Source organism: Asterias rubens, chromosome 1, assembly GCF_902459465.1.
Source record: "Asterias rubens chromosome 1, eAstRub1.3, whole genome shotgun sequence".
NCBI lineage: Eukaryota > Metazoa > Echinodermata > Asteroidea > Forcipulatida > Asteriidae > Asterias > Asterias rubens.
This window is the reverse complement of record NC_047062.1, coordinates 23,502,802-23,528,547: the sequence shown is the minus strand read 5'-3', so window position 1 is coordinate 23,528,547 and position 25,746 is coordinate 23,502,802. Positions and strand designations below refer to the sequence as shown.

Genomic DNA, 25,746 nt, shown 5'->3' with positions numbered 1-25,746 from the left:
AGAGAGCACAAAATCAGCCATTAAGCAGCTCTGTGAAAATGGGCCCAGTATACAACAAAGAAGAAACGCACATTGCAGATATGAGCTTCAACAGAAAAATATTCGGATGCCAGCTTTATGCAGTAAGATGAAACCAATGACGCCCCACATCATCCAAGTTATACAAAAACCTGGTGGCTTGGGACAGTCCAATTCCATGTCTCCTTATTACATTGAAGTGTTTCATGAACACAGTATGTATGTCTCAGCGCTGAACATTCCTTGGGTAATGACTTCAAGGGAATGATGAGGCCACTGATGCTCTCCAGCTAACAGACAATATGTGAAGGGACAGCACACACACCTTGGTATGCCGACACTTAAAGACATGTTTTAGCTGATCACCCTTGAAATAATGTGATGTTGAGGAAGAGTTGGCAACTCTGGGGAAGGTATTTGTTTGGTTATCACTCTTAAAATTAACGGCAATGAAAACTTACTTGGTTAGACGCATAGAAGCTTTGGGGAGTACTAAGCATTTTGAGAATCATTTCACTTTGACATTAATCTGGTTATGGAAAAAGGTATAAATTGTATCCCAAAAAATTTGAAATGAAATTTTTAAGACAACTTTCAGATATTTGCTTAAAGACTACTAGACTAGTTCGTCAGACAGAATCAACCCATCAAGATGCTGATGTACCATTCCTTGAAGATGATCTTGAACTGACACACAGGCACATCCCTGGATGTGCATATCAACATAACATCACGCAGAGCAGGGTGTACCCAGCATCGTCTTGGCAGCTCGGCTTCCTGTGGGGATAGACCATCTCTATGGATAGACGAACAGATGTACTCGCAACAACATAGTCCTGGACATATACAACCGCACAATCTGAATACATGCACAAAGAACCTCATTTTGGTGATTGCATGTCATCAATTCTATGCAATTTCCTCGAGGGGGTACCATTCCAATCACTGATTTACAGGCCTTGAAATAACCCATAGCACCCACAGCGATTGACGTGGTGCCCTGTGCTTTTGCTGTGGTGCCCTTTGCAAAGTTCCAATACAAATTTACACTTAACTCTAGAAGTGCCACTGACTATAAAACAAAGTGCAAAGCCCCTTTAAGAGTGAAGTTAAAGGCCTGAAACAGGTGAAGCTTAAACAACGTTAGAAAGTGCAACATGTGTGCTTTCTTTGCAGAAAGAGAGAAAAAAAACCCTTCAAATTCTTGTTATACTTTCTCTGTATTTGTGTGCACTTTCCAAGCTGGAAAACCAATCCTGCCAATTAATCTGATCTTTATTTGGATTCATGGATGTATATTTATGTTGATTCGTCATTCCTCCAGTAGTTGGCAATTTACCAATGGGTTGCAAGCACCTCTTAAACAAATAAACACATTTGGCAGATGAAACAAAACTGCAGCGGAAGCTCCCGAAACAAAGGCATAATTTGCATTTATGATGATTCAATTTCACGCGAAGGACAAGTTCATTCACCTTCTTACTTTCGCATTTTCAGTTCAAACTTCACACATAAAGCCCTGCTGGTGGCAGGCCAATGTCCTGGCCTAACTGAATACACTCATGGGAATCCCAAACAAGCCACAGATTCAATGTCAACTCTGCAAGTCACGCGGTAATGGGTTTCAGATCAACTAGCCACACACACACACCTGGCGCTGTGTATCAAGGAGACCATGGCCAGCTGCCCAGCTCAAAACCCAAATCCATGTTCAACTAGAACATGAGATCCAGCTGCGTTTTTAATAACATTTGGCCCGAGGGTATAAGATTGCATTGGCGAATCCTTGGTAATCATTTTACGCATCCTCTTTCATCAGCAGGGAAAAAACCCACACCAAGACAATAAAAGTCGACGTCTTTTCATTAAAGGAAGGTACAATTTAAGCATACAAGACACATTTGATAATCTGGGCCCAATTACATAAAGCTTTTAAGCTGAAAATACTGCTTGGCAAATTGCTATGCTAAGCAAAAAGTGGGTTGGTCACCTGTCACAACAATGTAAACATTCTGGACTTTAGGCTGGTGACCAGTTTCTGCTAAGCAATATTTGTCTGTGCTTAGCAATTTGTTGTGCTTACAGGCTTTATGAAATTGAGCTCTGGATGAAATTGACCTAATAAGAATCAATCATCCAAGGACAAGTTTAGATTTGGACATAACTCTGTTCAATATAAAGTATAAGAAGACATTTTACATGTTCAAAAGAGGTAAACCCCCTTTAAAGGATTTCAAGAGAAGCCCAAGATTGTACCTTGAACTCATTTATGCACCACTAAACAGAAATACCTTTTCCATTGCATTTTGTTAATATGTTTACACGTATTGATGGATTACATGCCACCCTTCAAAGGCATTGGACAGTCTGTACACAGATTGTATTTTATTGGTATACAGATTTTAATACCAAGACCCAATGAACTTTGACAGTCAGGTTTCAGCACATAGTTTCCTGACATCCCCGAGGTCAAACATACAAAAAAATTCATCTGTCAATCTGTATAATATTTCTTTGATCTCTATACAGGTTTGACATTATTTGGTTGTTGTTAGGTTCAGGGGGGAGGGGGTCAGCGTGAAATGCCCGAAACATTTCTGTACGATATTGTTATTAAAAAAGAAGGGGCAAAGAACCAAGAAAGCAAGATTGATGCCAAACCACTCTCTGTTTTGTTGAGCCATGTAATATTTATAGTTGTTGGGTCCCAATTAGAGGGAGCATCAGATCAGACCTTTGCCCTCTACACTGAGCTGCCAGACAGCCAACACAAATTGTGTTGATTATTTTCCCTGAACTACAAGTCAAGTGATAAGGTGCGTCAATTTGCAAAAACACCCTCCTGAACAAGATCTCTATTGTTCAATGGAAACTGGTTCTGTCAGGGTTGATTCCAGCTTATCTGGATCCTAAGCCCTCTTCTGACATGATGGTTGACCTTAATTGGAAGCCATCATTCCTATGAAGCCTTTCTTGTCCTACTACTCCTAGGTGTTGGTCAACAGTGACAGTTCTAGAAAACACATGCTTGTTTTGGGGGAAACCCTCTCGCTCTACCTTTTCATCTTTAGGGTTCATTTTAGAGATGAGAGTCACTAATGACATACAAAGTTTAAAATTGGGATCCAGATCTTAAAGACCCTGGACACTATTGGTAATTGTCAAAGACTAGTCTTCACAGTTGGTGGATCTCAACATATGCATAAAATAACAAACCTGTGAAAATTTGAGCTCAATCGGTCGTCGAAGTTGCGGGATATTAATGAAAGAAAAAAAAACACCCTTGTCACACGAAGTTGTGTGCTTTCAGATGCTTGATTTCGAGACCTAAAATTCTTAACTTGAGGTCTCAAAATCAAATTCGTGGAAAATTACTTCTTTATTGAAAACTACGTTACTTCAGAGGGAGCCGTTTCTCACAATGTTTTATACCATCAACTGCTCCCCATTACTCGTCACCAAGAAACGGCTCCCTCTGAAGTGACATATTTTTCGAGAAAGAAGTAATTTTCCACGAATTTGATTTCGAGACCTCAGGTTTAGAATTTGAGGTCTCGAAATCAACCATCTAAACGCACACAACTTCGTGTGACAAGGGTGTTTTTTCTTTCATTATTATCTCGCAACTTCGATGACCGATTGAGCTCAAATTTTCACAGGTTTGTTATTTAATGCATATGTTGAGATACACAAAATGAAAAGACTGGTCTTTGACAATTACCAATAGTGTCCACAGCCTTTAACTGTCTTCCACACAGTACAAATACCACCTCAGACAACAGCCTTGCATGTGACTTGGGGGTTCACTCACTACCTGGGATTGCATGGGTTTCCGCTCCCAGACCTACAACTAAACATTCCTATTCATTCTAATTACTGGTGCTCATTGCGTTATTGGATGTGTAATGAAATAACTCAGAACATGACTCTGGGTACCATCAACGAGTAATCATATGAGTGCTACCACGCTACTTTTCAATTCATTAACATGTTTCAATTTGACAGCGGCATAAAAAAATGTCATAGAATGAAACAGAATTGCTTGAAGGCCGCATTGGCCCTGGTATGTTTTTCATTTCATTCCATTCCATTATAAACTCTGGTTGTGAAGCCAAGGACTCCCAGAGAAGCGAACTTAATCACTTTAAAAGCAAAGAACCCCCGTGGAGAAAAGACAATGAAGAAGTTTTAGTCTACTTGTAACATGTGGGAGGAAAACACTCCAAGGAAAACCCAAGCAGTAGGGACTGAAAACCCAATTCACAAAGTGACTCTGGTGGGATTTGAACCAGGGTTCCTAGAGGTGGAAGGCGAGGCAAAATATCACTTTGCAAACCTGAACGCCCTTGTTTGAATTAAGACTTTGTCGCACTTTACACATATTCCTCCACATTAAACAGAATTGCACTAAAGAAAGGTTGCCCTGTTCCTTTATGAATGGTGTAAAATGCCTGTCTTATAATTTTTGTTTATGCCATGTGTCTTTATGTTCAAAACTCACCTGAAAAACCTTAAATTGTCACACAGCTCAGGTACCGTTGTAATGTCACTCTGCAATAAAACACAACCACAAGAATTCTGTTATTCCTTTGAGGTTGGGCAAAAACAGCAACGTATGCAAAGTTCACAAGATGTTTAACACACACACACACAACATTGATTTATAACTTAAATGCTGAGAAACTAAGTTCACTGAAGTCAAGAGTATTTATTGATACCTTTTTAAGAGGAGTAATTTTGGTGTGTCTGTGAAGATTACAGTAAGCAGAGCCTTGAACTTGGGCTCAGAGTTTTCAGCAGAAATAAGCCACAGAGAGGGGGGGGGGGTGTATTTGTACTTACATGCCCAGTTGTGATCGATGTTCCTTCTAGAGATACCTGTAGGTTTGTCAAGGCTTTGTCGATGTCATCTTGTCCCTCTGGCACCGCGTCAGGATCGGGTTGTGGCATCTGAGCTTGGAGGTTCACTTGCATCTGCATATGACGACAACAAAAGGATCCATTGCACACTTGTTCAATTCAAGGAGTGGTACGTTTAAGTATTCTACTTTCAACTAACGTCCTGGCCCATAGACCTTATCGCAAATACTCGGTAATGCACACATTAGGCATGGAATGGGGGGGGGGGGGGGGGGTGTGCATGATGCTCTAGCTAGCGATCAAGTTTGATCGCTAGCTAGGCCAACATGTATCTCGTTCAAAAGTAAGCGCTTGCGCAATGGGCATTTGCAAAAGGGTCTATCGCAAGTTCTTGTTTTTATGCAAACCTTCAATACACACCTCAATTGTGATGGGAAAAATTTCCTTCTCTCTGACCCAGTATTCCACTTTCAATAACGCCCCGGCCAAGAGCAAGTTCTTGTTTTTGTGCAAGCAATCAATAACCACCTTTTCTTGATTATGACAGGAAAATTTGCTTCTCTTTAAACCCGGCTTATAGTCCCTACCATCCTATCATTCAAAGTACCAGAGCCCCCCTTGGCCTCACAAAATACCCCATATTTTCCACCACTCACCTGTAAATAAATATACGTATACAAAGTCCAGCCAATTTTATAGATTGAAAGTTTGAAAGCTTGGATCAATAGTTAATTAAGCATCAAGGAAATCCATCGTAATTGTCTTCCCTTGAAAAAAGAAAAATCAAAAGAAATTCATGTCAAGCAGCCAGGTGTCTCCACTTGACTAGCCCTCATTGCATGTAATTTGTGCTGTGTCACATCCATTACCATGCAAAGTATAAAGAGTGACGTACCCCAAGGGTGCGCAACACCTTACATCTCACAATGCCAACTGAATGTCGTTATGCGAGAACCAGACCGCAACTAACCAAGTTCATGAACATTAGTTTGAATGCAGATGGTCAGGTGAAAAAGAACAACATTGCTGTGGGAAAAGGTGTGAGGTGGAGTAAAGGATTACAGTTTGGAAAAAGCGCTGCTGGCTCTGTTCTTTACACCTGGGTGCAGAATTAGTTTGAACAATCTCCACACGATTTTTAAGAGCACAAAATAAACATTCAACAGCTCCGAGTACACCTTTAAAATGAACTCGCTCACAGCACCGCATGAGAAATGACAGTAGACAGGCAATTATGCGTATTCAGTCCCCTGCTTGATTTACCATACAACAGTCCTGAGGAATTTAGTCCACTGTTGTTTTAGCTTTGTTTTGGATGGACTTAAGAAACACTATCATCAGAACTCTTGATAGACTAACACCTTTTTTATATCAACAGATTGGTGTTGAAATAACATCAATACACAGGTGTTAAACTTTGTGCATAGGAATTAGGTGAAGATCAGTCTACATGAGTCGATTCTCAACTATTACATACATAGTGTTTATGCAGTGTATGACTCAAAATTGACACTGTACCATAGACCCTAGGCTTGTGATTTTAATGTCAGGTCAGTAAACTCACAATGGGACAAGCCCAGTGGTCTTGTGTTTTCATCTATATTGTTCGGTTTAACCCTTACACTGATGTGTGTATTAAGCACTGTTTTACCCTTACACTGATGTGTGTATTAAGCACTGTTTTACCCTTACACTGATGTGTGTATTAAGCACTGTTTTACCCTTACACTGATGTGTGTATTAAGCACTGTTTTACCCTTACACTGATGTGTGTATTAAGCACTGCTTTACCCTTACACTGATGTGTGTATTAAGCACTGCTTTACCCTTACACTGATGTGTGTATTAAGCACTGCTTTACCCTTACACTGATGTGTGTATTAAGCACTGTTTAACCCTTACACTGATGTGTGTATTAAGCACTGCTTTACCCTTACACTGATGTGTGTATTAAGCACTGCTTTACCCTTACACTGATGTGTGTATTAAGCACTGTTTTACCCTTACACTGATGTGTGTATTAAGCACTGCTTTACCCTTACACTGATGTGTGTATTAAGTACTGTATGCTCATTTCTTTTCCCAAGCTCTGGGGAAAAAAATCACTAGGCATATTACCCTGGTGGGATTCGAACCCGTGACCTTTGCCAATCTAGAGCAGATGTCTTACCAACTAGACCACCTTGATCGCCAGGTAGCTAGAGGCAGTTCTAATTCCATATTTTAGCAGCGGGTACCGCAACAATCTAAAAGAGTATTTGACGGTGAATGTGATCATTATATTTCAATTCTATTTCAAGAATATGGAAGTACACTTACACATAAACACAAATGAAATGGATCTTCTCCTAGTGTTGGTTCAACTCACTTTGATTTAGGTCTTATACAATAAATTCTAGTCCTAAGTTTACAAGCCCTGCAGTCTTACGGACCCCCCCCCCCCCCGCCCCTCATTCAAGGCCTGCTCTGCTGAAGACAGTTTAAACAATGTGCAATGTTTGCTTTTCATGTGCTTCGAACAAATGTACTCATCAGGCCTGGCGTGAACATTTCATGTTCTGCATAAATAAGTGTTAGTATGCAAACATGCTGCCCCCCAAGCTGTATACCCACATCATCTGAATGCTAGCCATGTGTGCACGCTAACTTTACCAGCCACCACAACAACCCTGACACTGTTGTTTCAGCGACGAAATGTGTTAACATCTGCCGTCGTGGGAAAAAGGGGATGGGGGGATGGGAAAATCAACCCAAGGCTAGTTCATCATCGGGGGAACGGGAACGTACGTAAAACAACAAAAAATCAATTACCTGTAACGCTGCGAACATGATCATTTCCTCGTCTGTGCAGTCAATTTCCTCGTTGAGCAGCCCCCACTTGGCCTGCTCAAAGATCTGGTTGATTCGGACTGCGTCTTGCTTGGGGTCCAGGTCGTAGAAGGCAAAGTACTTGAAGCGCATCATCAGGGTGTCGTTCTCTCGGGTGCCTTGCTCCATCAGGGACTTGGATGAGTCTAGCCACCTGGATGGATGGAAGTAAAGTGTGTATTGATTACTTATTGGTTAATTATTGATTACTTATTGATTTATAATAGGAAACAATCTAAACATTATTGACCAGGTACAGATGGGTTTGAAATCTAACCTTAAAGTTCACTTTGCATACATTTTCAGATAAAAATAAATGAGGAAAATTAGAAATTTCCTGCACGATCATCTGATCTACATTGCATTGAACTTGTCCCGATTCCTATCCAATGTAACAAATTTGAACTGAAAGGAAAGGGAGTCTAAAAGATATACATAATTTTTGTCATTGTGTACAAAGGAAATCGGACACAGATAGTTGTCTAAAACTCTATGAGAGAATGATAAGGTCCAATAATTTTGATGGAAAATTTGACTGCAAAAACCAAGTTATTAGGCCTAACACTACAATTTTCTATATCAATCAGTGCAAGATTGCATGGGTCGCTGCAACCAACCTAAAAGTTATTATTCCATTTGAATCCCTTTCCTGACCACTTATCACAGCAGAGCCCACAGAATACACACAGTGTTTCATTAAGATTGGATTTATATAGCTTCACAAACTTGTGAATGACCCAAACCAAGGTGTGATCACAAACACCAAGGTGATTTTATTTTTCCTCTAGGCATGAATTTCAATTCAATTGTTGATCCCTATTCACCAGTCAATGCCATAATTCTATAATTGGGGATTTCAATTCATAAGCTGAATTGAATTGTAAGCATCAATTTTACATGTTGAAAAAACGTTGGTTGAACCGTCAAAGCTACTGCTATACGTACGAGTAAAGCTCTGAAAACCATGTGAAAGATCAAATCCACAAATGACAAGGTTAAGACTAAAACCTGAACCTTCATGGAGGTAAAGGCAAGGACTACCTAAAACTTTATCACTGTACTAGACACGAAGCTAATGGAGAGAAGATAAGGAAAGAAGTTTCAGTTTTAGATGTGCGAAGAATTCCCAGAATTTTTTTTTCCACAGAAAACCCACACAGTAAGGTTGGGACTGAAAACCCAATCCACACAGTGCCCAGACGTGATTCGAACCGGGGTCCTAAATGTGGAAGGGGAGGAAAGAGACCACTAAGTCAACCCGACCACCCATGTAGGTCAACACTGCAAATTAACTGAACAAGCCCAGTGATATTAAAGCAAACCCAAACTGCCTGTAGAGTCAGCAAATACAGTATTGCAATTTACCTCTCTCTGACGCAATTCCTCCTTCTCTAATATTATCAGAAAGTTATTTAATTATGAAGCCCCTTCATCAAATATTGAAACTCGGCTTTCTCAACATCCCCTCCTAACTCATCCAGTTTCATTAGATCTTAGACAAACGGACCCCCTCCCCTCCCTATCCCCCCTATCATTCTCTTCTCTAACATCTCACCCGACTTGCTGTGTGTTATAAACAAGCGATACGTCCCGTTACTCCGATTCCCAGGTCTCGCATTCCAAACGAGTAAATAGCTCACCGTCCAGTAAAAATACAATGTTATTAATTGACTGCAGGTTTACACAGTCTAATGCATTAAAAGGGTCTGGTTTGTCCTGAGCAGAGTCCACACACACACACGAAAAACAAATGAGGCCAAAAGTGTACGATCAAAATATACACACTTCCTTTTATAAATGAGCAAAAAAGCTTCATGATATATTCTTAAGCAGCCACACAGGGAAAGATTGGTACATTTTAAATGATGTACGTAAATAAAATGGTTGAAAGGGAATGATTTCGTACAGCAATTTTGTGTAAACACAGGATGCTTATATTGAGTGGCTAGCATAGGATAATTTTTGAGTAGCAACTGGTAAATGTTGTGAGGCAATTTGTTATAATAGGTATAAAGTAAAACATACACTGGTTGATAAATTGAGGGCATAAAGTGTCAGGCATTCAGAGACTGCCAAAGACCTGAAAGAACGAGCCTACTAGTCCCACAAGTAACACTCATTGCAGCTACCGCTAACCAAATAACATATATCGGAAATGACAGCTCCCATTGTACACTAATATTGAGGACCGTAAAAGCTGAAATCAGGCAATATTATAGTATTTTTGACATGGGCTTATGCCATAACCCCTTGGTCAGAAACTGGGGCACATCGACCCAGTTTTCAACCTCGTTTCCGCTAAATGTCTCCGCAAATTAATTAAAAATGTAAAAAATTATTTAGAGAATATTTTTTCCCACCGATCTGAACACCCCAAGCCTCCATAGAACACGTTCACAGAAATGTTTGCATTGATGAAGTCAGAGATCTTAGCGATAGGTTTGTAAAATCTCTGGCTCTGTGCCAATTCAAACCTTGAAGTATAACATTAAGCAAAAAGTCAAAGAAAAATTCTTTTGCCTGGAGAAAACGGACAATTAAAAAAAGTGAATCGTGGAGAACTGTTTGTTCTTAACAAATGCAAAATCCTGGGCTTTTTTCTAAGTAGGAAAAAGACATTGAAACTTAAGACTTCAAAAATCTTATAGATCCTACTAAAGAACACCCCCCCCCCCTTCACTGTCTCCCTTATTTCAGCTTAGTCACAGCTGACCCAATGGGTTTCAGAAAGCCCCAGGTTGATGAACGGTAAAAGATTAAAATGAGTCATTTGAAGAAAGGGAAAAAACCTGCACAATTGAGGAATGCATGCTCAACAAAATTGAAAAAGTAGCCTTGCAACAGGGGAATTAGCAGATGAAGAAATGAAAGTCCCTGAGACAAAATCCAGATTGGATGAAATGATTCAATACAAGGTGATTCAACTTGATGTGGGATCTATATTGTACATGAGCGTGTGGTTGCGCACGTATACAGAGTACACATCACGTTGGGAGGGGGGGGGGGTATGGGGGATGTCCATTGAGAACGAGGACTTTAACAAAAGGGAATCCAGGTAGGCCCATAACTTGACTTGCCCTTGAAGTTTCCCATAGACAATACAATTTACAAATGGAAAAGCCATTTGCAAAAAAAAAACGTATGACCTTGCCCTCTCAAAGATGAAATTACAGGCCTATCAAGGTGTGAGGACATCCTCATTTTTGTTTCGTATACAAAACCAATGGGAATGTTGCTTTAAAAAAAAAATGGCAAGTCTAAACAATTGGAAGAACTTGGCAAGAAGCACTGCAGCTGTTGATAGTGTGTAACATTTTGAGAAACGATTCCCTTCTATCCAAGGAATGGGGTTTTAGAGAAAGGTTTTCAAAAGATTGTCAATCTAGGAAACCTTTCTGTACATAACGTTTTTCAGATTGTGTATGGGCATTTTTTCTCGCAGGACACTCACAGTTTTATCTTATTTTGCGTACCTGTATGTTGTTTTCTTGTGTCAATGGGCAAATAATTATTTGTTATAATGGGAAAAACCAGTTCGTTTTACATGTACTTATTTTGCACTTCAATTACAGATTATTCTTCTTGCATGCACATTTGTGCTGAAACCTTTTCTTGTATCCATCTACATTTTTATATAGAATTTAAAACCATCAAACGTTTCCGAAAACCAAAGATACATCTTCCCTTTAAGATGCTAGACCAGACTATTCCAGCCCGAGATCCAGAGAGTAGTACCCCAAACAATCCATCACTAGTCCAGGCTGAATTTACATGGGCACTGACAATCCCTGCCTGGTTGAACTTTACACCTTCTGTATTACACAGACAGACACTGCTGGAGCATTGCCCTGGCTCCATGCTCCATGTCAGGAAGAGCATTGGCAAACTGGTTAACAAGGATTTTTCTCCATCTATTTTCTTTGCGGTATTTTCTTGAGGGGAATGTCATCCCTTGAGTGGGTGAGTGATATGAACAGCAACGCACTAATCTTAAACTTTACTGTGGGCATCTAATAAAAATAATGTGGCTCCTTTAATGCTAGGCAAGTTTCCTACAAGACATAGTGCCAGTTATGTATGTATAAAATAATGCACGGATGAAAAGGAAGAGTTAAAAAGGCAGACTGGCTATAAAGTTCCACTTCAGACACTTTAAAATTTCACTAGCCTTGCGGACAAGTTGTTAATGTTTGTGTCGCGGTGATAGTGGAATCACAGCGATAGCATAATACACTCAGTAGCTTTCCACGATCTAAAACTGCTCTTACAAGAGGCTGCCGGCTCCTGTCTGCTACTAGTTGCAAGAGCAGAAGTCTCGTTGGACCAGCAGTCTCACGAGAATATCGCCAGTGTCGCAAAGCAAGTCGGAACACAATCATCATGACAGACATTTACCGATTTTTCCACAAGTCTACAATTTCACCAGTACTGACATAATTTCTATTACAGACGATGACAGCATTCCTTTCCTGTTCACATTTTGTAAACAGTCTCCATGAAATTGAAGTACGTACATGATTAGTTATGATAACAAAATGCATGATTTGTGACATGTGAGCTTACTTGTCCAGAAACGTACCCCTCTGAAATTTACTGCAATTAGCCTGGAAATTGAAAGAAGCCAAAATGCAAAAACCACTGAGATAATAATATTACTTGCTGTTTTATTGATTCTCAAAACTATGCCCAGCTACATATACATTTAATAGGATGAACTTTTCACAGGTCATGAGGTTGATTAACAATTAGGTGATTGATAGGATTGTACTCCTTCCAAAAAGAGGCATTCATCTGCATGTATCATTGCACCTTTAATCAATTAACTTTCATTTGACCACAGGAATCCAATACCCTTTTATCCTACCCAATGGAAATGAATACATCCCAAGGAAACTGGGCGATTGTTCACTTTCTTTGCCTTCTCCGAGATTTCCAAAAGCAATCCCCGTCAAACGACGGGAAAGAATGGCATTCTTGGAGCGGTTTCTGGGATTGTGCAGCGGACCGTGTCCCTGCAGGGGACCGGTTGCCCCATGAGAGATGCCCAGTCCGATCGATGACTCAGGCTTACTCATGGCGCAGTCAAGGTAAATCATCATGTGTCTTTATAAAGCATGGCGTAATATTATGTACTACTTTCTATGGTCATATTATGTCCGCATGACAGAAAAAAAAGTGTGTTTTTTGTGTTGAACGTACAGTTTGTGTCCATTTGAGTTCATGCAAAAAAATGTTTGAGCAAAAATGGTTATCATGTTTTTAAGGCAGAGGGGGTGTCCTCTTTTGTAGATTTAAGTACAAGTAAACATCAACTCCTAGTTTCTCCACTCTCTTTTTCTATGTTAAACTATTTATTATATTTCTTGTGGGGGGGGGGGTGGAGTAAAAAGTGAAGGACAATTTGTACTTTTTAACCTTTAACTTCAATGTGGATGTTTCCATATGATGGAAATTGATATAGCTATGCATTCTAAGCTCCAGCTTGACTAATTTATATTTCAAAGCAATCTTGAATAACAAAAGTTGCACTACGATTATTTAACACACACCAATTCATAAGCAGTTATAAACACCAAGTATTCCCCGATCTATCAATAACATATGCTAAAGTACAATTTCATTTGTAACCAGTCCCACCTAAAGAGAATTAGATGACATTTTTATTAACTTTTTTTTCTCAAGGGACAACAGCTTTATGAAATGGACCCTGGGCAGAATTTCAATGAGGTCTTAAGCACACAGTTTGTTTAAGCACAGAAAGTCACTGAGTTACTTGATACTATTTTTAGACCAAATTTATGCAGTAAGGAATGCTTGTGAACTCCCCTATCCACCCAGTTTTTGCTTACAAATACATTAAAGCCCAGTTCATACTTCCTGCGAAAGGCAAAGCGAATTTGACGGGAATTTTACGCCACAACTATCCTTTTGTAGCGATATTCGCAAACTTTGTGACGTCAACATTCGCTTCGCATTCTTATTCGCATTCGTATTCGCAAGTATGAACCGGGCTTAAGCCTTATTGTCCACTCTACACCTCTATGATTTTGGGTGCAGGGCACAATTTCACACAGCAACTTGCTGAGCAAAAAAAAAAGGCAACCAGCAGTTTTTATTGAATGTAAGTGTTCTTCTGCTAATTTCTGCTAAGCAGAATGTATCTGCTATAGCTTCCTATTTGGAAGAAGTAGTCCCTGACTGCTTTCTGTCGGTCCGATTTATAAGAATGAAGCCCTCATGTTTAAATGTGTTAATACATGTACCGGGTGTGTGAAGTGCCTTAAAAAGGAAACCATTGACATATCACGAGTCCCATACAAAACAAGATGATTATCATCTGGTATCATACGACAAGACCCATCTGAATACCAGCCAACAACGAGCTTGCCCTAAAATGGATGCGGACACAATCAGAGAATTTAGACTATGACAAGTCCCTGTTTCCAATTACTTTGGTAGGCTGGAACAGAATCTGCTCTGAAGATTCGTCCGTTCACTCACACTCACAGATGGTGAAGGCTCGGCCATCTTACTACGGGAGTGAATGCAGAAGGATATCGGGGATGAACTATGATAACCTTATGAGTCTCAAAAAAGAAATATCTTCTGACCCGTTGACGATGTGTGGAGATGAGGATGGGTTCACACGCATCAATACCACAGCTGTGTTTGGATGATAGCCGAAGAAGACACTTTTCAAAGTTCACATTTGGACAAGATAAAAAATAATCAAGTTCATTTGGAGTCAAACCTTAATCCATCATCTCTAATAAATATTTACTGGTGTGTTGACATGTATCGTGAAATTCTTCAAATGACATGTTTTCCACCTGATGATAATTACATGTATTATCTTTTGGTTGACTCTACATAAGTATTTTATAACCATCACTAAAATGGGATTACTTTTTACCTCACAGATATCTTGCAAGATGGAAACTTAAAAAATATTAATAAGGTTTACTGTGTTATAACCATAGAGCTATAAATATTGACTAGAGCGCTAACTTGAACTGCATTTTGAAGCCACCCGGGGCGCAGACAAGTCTTCCTACACGGTTCAAGCATACAGACAATTTCCTGAAACTATCCTCACAAAATTAAGTTTCAAGCTCTGAAACCAAAACCTTATGAAAACACGACACCTTCATTTCTACATCAATTCACCATCCGTGATTTGACAATCAAAGTCTAATAACAATTCAACAGTTTAAAGTCGTGAACTTGTACTATATGAAAAAAATTTGACAAAAAACCGACAAACTGTCCGCTGGAGTGGACGATCTGATGAAACAAGATCTCTCTCTTAATTGATTAATCATTTCCAATTGGACAGAGTATTTTCTAAAGTTACGTTTCAAAACATCTTTTAAGATGATGGATGGAGTTAATGAATTCCTGACATGTCAATGAAACAAAATGTTTCAAAGAATTCTCTGACTAGAAAATACAATTTGCAATTGGCGAGGCTTCATGGTGCACTTTCCTTTTAATTCTCTGACTAGAAAACACAATTTGCAATTGGCGAGGCTTCATGGTGCACTTTCCTTTTAATTAATGGTAACAATAAACCAAATAATAACAATATGTACAATCTCATTATTATTTCAAGTTCATGCATTGCTCATGTAAAACAAAAACAGTTAAAAATGTTTAAAATATGCATCACATGGTAAACAAGTTAATTTTCTAAACGGCAAGTTATTATTTTGTCAACATTCAGCAAAATGTTGCACGATGTAATTATCCGTGCATGATATGTTTTTTACCCAACTCATTTACCGCAATTTCTATCTCGGAGGGATTTGACAAGTCAATTAGTAACCACCTCACCACACACGATCTCCAATAGATTAGGATTAGCTATGCCGCAACACGGAGGGAATTTATTCCAACCCCCACCAACCCCCCTCTCCCCTCCCACCAGTCGATCCCTGGGAAGCAAATTAAGAAAACTTATTTCAGGAACTGGGGCAAACGTGCCAAGATAAGCAATCCGTGAGAGGTTTGTGCATGGTGGAGCTACGGCCAGACGATTCAATTTGCAATTCACGCAGCTCTGGCTATGTTATGTCTGTATCCGAAGCAGTCTAAGGAATATCTCATAAATAAATCAAATTAAGTTGATTTAATCAAATTTGTAGAGCTGGCGGGTGTACATTGCTCATGAAGATGTTTCATAAAAAAACTAAAAGTGTATCAAATGCATTTACAGTAGTTGCTCTGTACAATATGCATTTTAGTAGGAGACTTTTTACTGGCTGTGTAATATTAATGTAGGGGGACCAAAACACTTGACACACAAAATGTTCTTACAGTGACCTTCGACACACCCAGTCCTCACCGAGCTGCATTAAAAATACCTATACATGTATTTGTACACCATTTTTTTCCCTGCAGATCTGGGGACTTTCAAATGCCATATGCCATCACTGTGGGAACTGAAACAAGTTGTAGAACTCAAGGGAATGTTTTTCAAGGGGAAACAGAAAAAAAAAGTGCTCCACAGATAACCTTGTCTGCGACAGCCACATGTAGGTCACTATTTAAATTATAAGACTTTCGTTTTCAAGTACTGGAACAACTGGCAACTGAACAGTTAAAGGTTGTCATAAAGATGACAGTGGTGGTTAGTATCCTGCAAAAATATCTCGCCTGAATTAAAGTAAATATCATGTCAACAATATTTGAACCTCAAAAGATTTTGTTTTGAGGTTCAAATTGGTGCCAATTTGTGAATGCGGCAGCAGGAGATGCGGTTTGTACCTGCACCACTTTGCTAAACGTGGATGTGTTCTACATGATGAAAATACAGTGACAGCTGTTGGCTGTTTTCTCAACAAGCTGAAACTTTCACAGGTGACTTATATTGTATATTTATTGCCGATTTGGCCTATAAATCACCACTACGCTGACAAATACCAATTTATGACCATACCTGTAAATGTAATGACATCCATTTGCATTTTCAATAAAATAGAGTGCAAAAATTGAGCTATTTCCTGAACAGCTTTCATTTGGGGAACTAAAAAAAGGAGGTTAATTTTGTATCAGGTCACATGATGTTGCAGTTAACATGTGCAGAAGTACTTATCTTGGTCGAGACATGCTTTCTGTCTGCCCTGTAGCTTTCGCTCTGACACATTTTTCCGGGTTTCAAAAAAACAGTCAGCTTCCGGGATTTCTCTGTGATTCTTTCTGTATACATGTATCTTGGATGTTGAAGAGTTTGACAACATCCTGGTAAATACAGACATGTCTGGCAAACACTTAGAACAGACTCTTATATACAAATGTGTACTTGAAACCTCAACTTACACAGAATGTTTGTTTCAAAATCTCTGTTTGTTCAAGCGACTGGGGAAGCTCATTGGTAGAAGTGTCGTGGCCAAGCGGTTAAGAGCACCGAATTCAAACTCTGGTGTTTCTGATCAGCAGAGTGTGCGTTCGAAACCCCAGCCGTGACACTTGTGTCCTTAAGAAACACACTTAACCATTGCTTCGTCGTTCGGATGGGACGTAAAGCCGTTAATGGTTCTTTTTGGAGCATTTTTCATTTTCCCAAAGTTTACACAGTAATTTCAGTGAGCAATTTGAGCAATTTCAGTGTGATTTGTCTGTTTTGTTAAAACAACTACAGATGGCAGCCCCATATAAAGTATTTTAACCCATCAAAATGCGGAAATTGTGGAATAAAATTATCTCCTGGTACAGCAAAACAAAAGTGGCCGCAAACAGTGCGGTACCAACTTGTCTCAGATACATGTACGCAAAACAGCCTATCATTACAACATGTCCTTTGAGGTTATTTGAAATTACAGTGAAGACAACAATCTCAAACGAGTAAGCCAACACTTCATCATTCCAGGCACACCCAGGGAAACATAGTGGGAGGGTTGGGGGGGGGGGGGGGGAAACAGACACAGACAGACAGAGCTCTTCAAGTTTCCATAGGCTCAGCCTTATCATATCACACATGGCATAATGGGATAAACACTAAACACCTCCAAGAAGAAAGATGTTGGCACAAGGCTTAAAAGCACATCAAGTAACTGTCACCTTATCTCAGTGCCTCTGGGGGGACATGGCTGCCTTGTTAAAAAAAAATCCCCAAACTCTCCAATGCTGTGTTTACTCCCCCTCCCTCCTCATGGGCATAATTCACCCTTGGCCCCCATCTCCGGCTCCCAGAGGATGCAGTTTTTACTTCAAAACATTTCCATGACTAAACCTGGCGGATGCCCTTTATCAAGGCCTTTCCCCGTACAATGTGCTCCTCTGAAATCATCTCTTCTACCACACCGCACCTCCATCTATTCTACTATGTCTTGGCCACGGCTCTTCATTAAATCTCTAAATGGTCGGAGTCGATTTCACGTGGAGTGCCTCAACGATGTTTTATTAGTGGTTACGTTACTCCCACGACGTCCCGAGCAACACGGCAGGCGGTAATAGATGGAGAAAAGAGATAGACACCGCTGGAGGAGCACCAGTTATTTAATTTTTTTAAACGCTCATTGCTACTCTCCGCTACCAAATCAAATCTCGGCATCTTCAAATTTAGTCAGATTCCCTTACAAGAGGATTGTGTTTCTTCCACAGCGGGGATTGGATGGTGAAACTATAGACTGGGGGTTTTCAGGGAGGTTTTGTATGGATTGGTGTAGTTAGAAGCTGTAATATTATACGCCAGTGTTGTGTCAGCTTTGTTTAATGGAGCCACAAGAGCATCTCTGCTGTTGCTCTGTGATTGTTTAACAACTCTTTACGTTATCAGGCATTTTTTGCGAGTGTAATTGGTTCTAAGGCTTTTCTGAACAGAACAAAACTTAGTTAAGAAAAGACAAATCATGAATGCCAAGTAATATTTGATACAGCCCAACATCAACAATTTTTCAAGGTGCGTTTCTCTTTGCTTCTCCTTAAAAAAATTTTTTTTTTACTTTGCTAACCCCCTGAAAAAGAGAACTGAGCACTATTTCTTACTGTTACATTTTGCATATATGCACACATGCCTAGCCACCATATTGCTGATTTTTGTATACAAGATTGGCAAATACCTGACATTAACCAGGTCACTACTGGTGAATGGCCCCCTCGTTTGATTGAAACTATGAAACTATTCATACCCAATCCGCTGTCTCTGTTTAGACTGCCACTTGTAACGGTATCTTACATGAATGCGCCCGGCCGACCCTGGGTAATTGAAGTCATTGTTCCAATTTCCTTGCAATCTTTTGTCATGAAACTTCTGCATGGTGATCAACTTGCTAGTAAATTTTGTACCCACAAGACGTTTCAACGATCTGCTATGTGTTATAGGCTAGCTCCCGTAGCGAGCGCCTAAAGTAAAAGGCCAACATGTTTAGTTACACTATGTTCCAATAAGACACAGGGAGGAGGAGACCTACATGTGGTAAGGGAGGATAACTACATTGGTGAGGCCATGGACCTTTCTTAAACCTTGGCTTGGGCTCAGTCTCCGGCTTGGTCTCTGCACGCTGCTTATGAAGTGGAAATGCAGTAGAGTTGAAACAGCCTTCTGGTCGATACGTTTTTGGAGCGGCGTGCATTTTACACTCACTGGTGGTTCGCACATCACACCGAGCCTGGAGCCGTAGCCCAAGCCGAGGTTTGAGAAAGGCCCTCAAACACTGTCGCAGACACTGTTGTTTTCTGCCTCAGGGGATCTAAGTGTGCATTAAACTAGAAAAACTCAAAAGTGCCCATCCATCTTGAGCCATAACATTCTGAGATTACTGCACACTATGTGGTATATTGCAAGTGAATTGGCCAAAGAGGGAAACATTATAAATGAACCCATGCACTTTCCCCGATAGATGTGGGGTGCAAATGAGGTGAAACATTCATTTTAAGGATGCCTATGGGAGTATGGTGTACATTTCTGTTTTGCATGTTTCAATAGGCACCTGCATTAACACGCCATGCATGTAGTAAAGACCACAACCAAATTTGATAAAACACTAATAAATCATCTCAGGATGAGTTAGCCCATGAATCAAACTTAATTGCCAAACAAAATGGGATGACAACTATAAAAAACCACTATGGCAATAATGAAAACCGGAGGCAATTTCAGCACTTCTTGAGATCAGGGCAAGCTTGTACTGTGTAGAGTGATTACCTCCAAGGCATCTAGGTGAACTTGTACATGTACGTAGGTGAACTTCTGGACCGCCTATTTGAACCAACTCAAACCTTAAAGATATCAACTGCCTCAATTACACATCTTGGAAAGAGTGTGTGATTTTTGTTGAGGCTATTGTCACACAAGTAACCCCGCTTGCCCGCCATGGATACCTGCAGGTAATTGCGTACAAATTTCCACTTCAAAAATTATGTTTGTGTGAACTGATGAGTGACCGGTGTTACATGTAGGATCAGCATCATTTTTTATTATTTTAATAACCGCTTCCGGCCATGTCATCTGGTTTAGCATTCTAGTTTTTATTTTAACTCCATGAGTGAGACAGAGACAATACACATTTTTGTCCACTACAGATTCTCTACCCATCCCATCAACATGGGACATAACCAAGTACATGGGTACACACAGAGCATAGAGCAGTATTGGAAGGACAGGCTGTGGTGGGAGCGATACCAGTGATTTGATACATTATGTACTTTAATTCCTCTAATAAACAGCACTTCAGTCTTGTGCCCACAAAATTACAAGTACAAAGTGTTTAATGCAAGTCCTGATGTTGCTAATTTTACACACACTTTCAGAATCACAGACTCTTCATAGACACACAGTGAGTGCACAGAAATAACTCAAAACACAACTAGCGCTTCCAGTAAAAGTTAAAACCACAACCTTACTAGTAAGCCTCATCCAGGGACCTCGTAATAGTCTTGTGATCTCCCTGGGTAACGTATTTACTCATCATACCACGGAGGAAGGAAAATCTCACTCGCAGAGTAAATCAATCTGCTAACATCAAACCGCATCAAATGATTGCAGAAGATTGCCAGCAAAAAAAAAAGACCACAGGAACCATCACACAGATTAACCTCTCTCTACCTCATTAAACTCTGGCGTAATTAATCTCGTTAATAAATAACCTTCACTTTTTTTTACTGTTTGAATTTTTCTCCTTCTCCGGCCAACTGGCGACACTGAGACTGAATTCTCGGCACGTGGACAGTAATCTTGTTCTTAGTCTCTTTTTTTTTTTTCACTCAAAGGAAATTAATTGTGTGTATTTAATAGTCCAATGTGTGTGAGGAAGAACCTTTAATGATAGGTGACCAGAGATGGCGCCAAAGATGAAGTGAGTCGGCAAATAAGACGTTATGCAAGGTTCGTTTAACGTACCCACTTGAAGAGTACTTTAAACACACCTGTGTGTATACTCATCATTAATAGATGACAGTTCATTAACACTTTATAATGAAATCCTCAAAAAGGGTACAATCAAGGCCCGTTGCTGAGCAATCATCCACAAATGATGACTGGTAAACACCATGAGCGTCAAGACAGCATATGTTGATTAATATTCTTAATGATGTTCAATTCCGTTTCTTTGCTTTTCAAGTCCATTCTTGAGTATTATCCTGCTTCTTCGATCTACTAGTGCTTCCCTTCCTTCCGCCCTTACTTCAATGATATTCCTAAGCAGACGAGTTTGCTAAGATTGACAAGCAAAGACAAGGGCCCAATTAACTGTTTAGTAGCAAATGGTGCTTAGACATATTTTTTGCTGAACAAAAACTAGGCAGGGAATTTGTCATAAGAAATCATTATACATTTCATGGTGTACCGGCTGTTTTTGCTAAGCAAGATAATCCTGTTCTAAACAGCTTTACAAATTAATTGGATCCAGAGTTTACAATTTTTTGCTGCGCAAAAACAGAATACTAATTTACAGGAAATATCTCACATCACATGAAACTGTTGGTTGTATAAGATTTTTTTCTACTGATTTGGTCGTAGCAAGAAAACTCAACGCAATATTTTGGGCTCAAAAGCTTTTTAAAATCGGCAAGGTCTTTGTGTACACTTCTGAGGAGTTTACATGTGTAAGATCTGTGCTTTTTTTAGTTGAAGTTATTGATTATTTTTTCAGCCTAAATACTTCAACACCTACATGAATCTGATTGTTACCCTTAGCAACACACTGTTTATTTGAAATCTTAACAAAAAGGTACTGTGGGGTCAGTCACTTAACCCCCAATCCAAAACCGAGATCTTATCAACGTGATAAACCCAGACTCTGCCACGGTGTTTTGTTTTTGATGGCAGTAGATTAATATTTGTATCTCCAGGCATTTGTTCCAATGGATGTTAAATTTGCATCAGGGATAAAGACTATGAGCACTGTGCACTCAGTACTTTCCCATTTTTAAATTCTTGCCTTGTTAATTCTTTAGGATTTACATTTTATATAAAACTAGTGTAAAACTTCTCACTGTGTCTTGCTTTATGAATAAGTTGTTTATTTATTTCATACAGTATCAATAAAAAGTCTAATTTTTGCTTTATTGAATTGCCATCCACATACATGAAATTGTGGTTTGCCTTCAACCAAACATCAACATCAAGTTAAAGAGAAATAAACCTTGGGGGAAAACCTTGGACTTGGTGGTCAAACCGTACTCATATTTTTCAATTAATGAACTTTTCACTTAGCCACGTACCAGGAATAATTTAACTTCAAGTTTAGTGGCGTCAACCAGCAGTCAACTTCTGGAGCCAACCTGCAGATAAACTGCCACCAAGCACCAGCTATCAGCAATCACCCCCAACCCACCCAAAGTGTACCTATAGAGCTGTTTCTTTGATTGATGCTGGACTATGTTTTGCTTGGAGATAAAACTGAAGGAGGCCATATAGTGCACTTGAACCTCTCCTTAAAATACCCACTTTCCAGGAATATTGTGCTCTCAAATTCTTTGTCCTCAAACAGCAGTCAACTTCTTGAGCCACCCAGCAGCAGATAACTACCACCAAGCACCAGCTATCATCATTCACCCCAACCCACCGAAAGTGTAGCCTACCTCCATTTCTTTGATTGATGTTGGACTACCATGGAAGTAGCCCCCCCCCCCCCCCACTCAACCCCAGTAATGTATTTCTTAGAGATAAAACTGAAGGAGGCCATATTGTGCACTTGAACCTCTCCTTAAAATACCCACTTTCCAGGAATATTTTGATTTCCAGTTCTTTTGCCTCAACCAGCAGTCAACTTCCTTATTTAGCCAACCTACAGTTAGTTGCCAACCAAGCACCAGCTACCACCAATCACCCCAACCCACCCCAAGTCCAAAGTGTACTTGTGCCTCCTTTGATTGATGCGGGACTGCCAAGGAGGTAGAATTTCTACCTCTATGGTCTACCCCCCCCCCCAACCCACCCCAGTAGAGTAAAGTTTTTAGAAATAGAATTGAGGGAGACCAGATTTTGCACTTGAACCTCTCCTTACAATACCCAAGATAAATCCATCTAACCTTAAAGTGGCATTTCATCCCAGGTGGGCCATGTCTACTTCTACATAATACCACATAACAGGTCCTGGAATTCCTCCAAGGAAGTGATAAATTATCTTGGATGTGTTTTTGATGGAAAAACACCAGCAGTGGGGGCAATTTCAAAATGTGAGAACATTTCTTTGTAATTCCACACGGGACAAAACAACTGCTTACATTATTTCAGTAATGTTGACAGGAAATCCTCACTACATGTGGTAATAATATTGTCCACTGGTATAAAATAACACTCCATTATTTCCTTTTCAGAGTATTGATGGATTGAGAATGTGTGCACAAATATTACAAATGACTCCTACTGCACCTGAATTGTGTCTGTACATTATGCTGATGTGCCTAAAGTATGACAAAGATCCTATTATCTTGTGTACCCGAAACTTAAATATACTCTATCAATACAGGCCTGGAACTACACAGAGGACTCTGTTGCCCTGGGGTGGATTTCACAAAGAGTTAAGACTAGTCTTAACTCGAGTTAGGACGAGCTACTCGTCCTAACTTAGGATTAGCCATGCGTTTTTAGTATCTCCTAGGACAAGTCATAAGTTAGGACTAGTCCTAACTCTTTGTGAAATCCACCCCTGGTCTCAGCCTTGGTGCCCCTTCAAAAATTCCCATAGACTTTAAGATTTTCCAATGGAAGTACCCCTTGCAAAATAAAAATGGCCTTGCCCTTTACTGAAACTCCAGGCCTGTCAATATCTGACCACATGATGCGAAGGGTACTGTGTTTTCTATCTTTTTTTCAGTGGTTTCCCTATGCAGTGTTCATTCTAGCTCTATGATTCATGATACCAAAGCATTCCACATGGACCCAGCAAGCACTGCCCCTCCCCTCATTGAACAACACTTGACTCTGCACAATCCTCTTTTTTACAAAGTGCTTCCCTCCTCCTCTCCAAGTTATGCCACCACGCTTTTGTAAACAAATTAGACTGTTTAACCACTCAAGAAGTGCCTCTGGAATGGGCATGGGACTGCTTATTTGAGGCAGGGTACAATTCACTAATGGAAACAGTTCATGAGCATCTTCTGGGTACCCCTCAGGTCAAAGCTAGCGCCCTACACTTTACTGACCCTAGTGGCTCTGGAACATAATGGGTGTCCCAAGGTTCTTCTTGGGTACAACCATCCCTCAGTGATACTTGACATGATGCAGGTGTTCATCATCCCTGGTATGCGCAAACATCATGGAATCCCTCCTCAGAGGAGCCTAGTTAAGAAATACTGTGTACACACAGGAGAGCATTGCAAACACTGACCAACAAGAGCTCATTTTTTAATTAGAATGGCACACTGCCCTACTGTACTTTAATTTTTGATACAGCAGCAATGTTCTCCTTTAACAGTTGGTCCTCTGGCCAAATATCAGATCAGTTCAATTTTTTCTACAAGTGGTCCAGTGCTGGCTTATTCAATGTTGAACGGCACCCCTAATGAATTATGGAAAAAGCCGATAGTCACTTAAATGATAAGTATATTATGGCCAGTCAATTAAAAAGTTAAGAGCAACTCTAATAATAATAACAAGACTTGTAATGCGCACATAAATGTATCCACCCTGCTGGGTGTTCAAGGCGCAGTAGTAGTCTACCACAGGTTTACTTTTGTGACGCTAGGTAGATGTTCTACCCTTGATGAAGTTCATGGACCTATCACGGAATGACAGGTTAACCTTTACTATTAAAAACACAAACAAGACGGGCATGCTGTAACATCCTATTTGATCGAGATGCAATAAAGGGATTACACAGCAGCCCTTCATCAGTCAAGCCAAATATCTTTTTGATTCTTCATTTCGTACTATGTAATTTGTCTCATACCGTTATATTCCCAATAAGACGATTATTATGCTGGTATACCAGTTTTACTCTTGATGCCAAAATATACCCTGGGGTACTTAGAAAAACAGTGTTCCAACTTGACAGTCCCCATAATGAATTCAACAACTAATAAAACTAGCGTTGTGTTGTTTGATGTCAAATACAGAGCTGTTGCTTATGAATCAACCGATCAAAAGACAAACTTAGGACTGTGATAGTGAGAGATAGCTGTCTGACAAGGCCATTAAAAAGCACCAGAAAAATTTGATGTGACTTATCACAGTATTTTGCACTGGAATATTAGGCACATGAAGATATAGACTTTCATAAACTGGGCCCAAATTCATAAAGCATGTAAGCATAAAAAAACAGAAACTGGTTACCAGCCAAATTTCCATAGAGTCTGCACATTGTTGCAACTCCTTTCTTGCTAAGCAAAGAAATTTGCTAAGCATTATTTTCTGCTTTACAGCTTTAAAAAAAAATGGGCCCTGGTGTTGATGACCAGGAAATTGTGAAAATGAAGTTGGACCAAGGAAGGAGGAAATCAATGCTGTTTTTTATACTGACTACATTAATGTTTGAAATGAAGCTGCAGGTTTGATATGTATTTCCTGTATCCGATTGACAACATGTTCACTACCAGTCACATTCAGACCGAATCAAA

General features: G+C 39.8%; 2 protein-coding genes across 2 annotated transcripts in view; one reads left to right on the top strand and one right to left on the bottom strand.

Moving 5' to 3' along the window:
- LOC117305674 (fermitin family homolog 2-like) overlaps window positions 1-25,746 on the bottom strand; it is a 78,571-nt gene that overhangs the window by 15,286 nt on the left and 37,539 nt on the right. The window contains exons 5-7 of the mRNA XM_033790859.1: window positions 7,690-7,900; window positions 4,861-4,992; window positions 4,520-4,569 (exon numbers count right to left, since the gene is read on the bottom strand). Of these exons, the coding sequence (XP_033646750.1) occupies window positions 4,520-4,569; window positions 4,861-4,992; window positions 7,690-7,900 (393 nt within the window). The remainder of the gene's footprint in view (window positions 1-4,519; window positions 4,570-4,860; window positions 4,993-7,689; window positions 7,901-25,746) is intronic.
- Window positions 11,622-15,281, top strand: LOC117306752. Its single transcript, XM_033791276.1, has 3 exons — window positions 11,622-11,706; window positions 12,587-12,833; window positions 14,206-15,281. Exons 1-3 carry the CDS (start codon window positions 11,689-11,691, stop codon window positions 14,421-14,423), a joined length of 483 nt encoding a protein of 160 aa, XP_033647167.1. The 5' UTR covers window positions 11,622-11,688; the 3' UTR covers window positions 14,424-15,281.

Excerpts from the sequence above, each read along its gene's own strand:
- LOC117306752 (XM_033791276.1), top strand. Across the intron at positions 12,834-14,205 it reads TTACTCATGGCGCAGTCAAG|GCTGGAACAGAATCTGCTCT; the intron begins GTAAATCATCAT and ends TTACTTTGGTAG.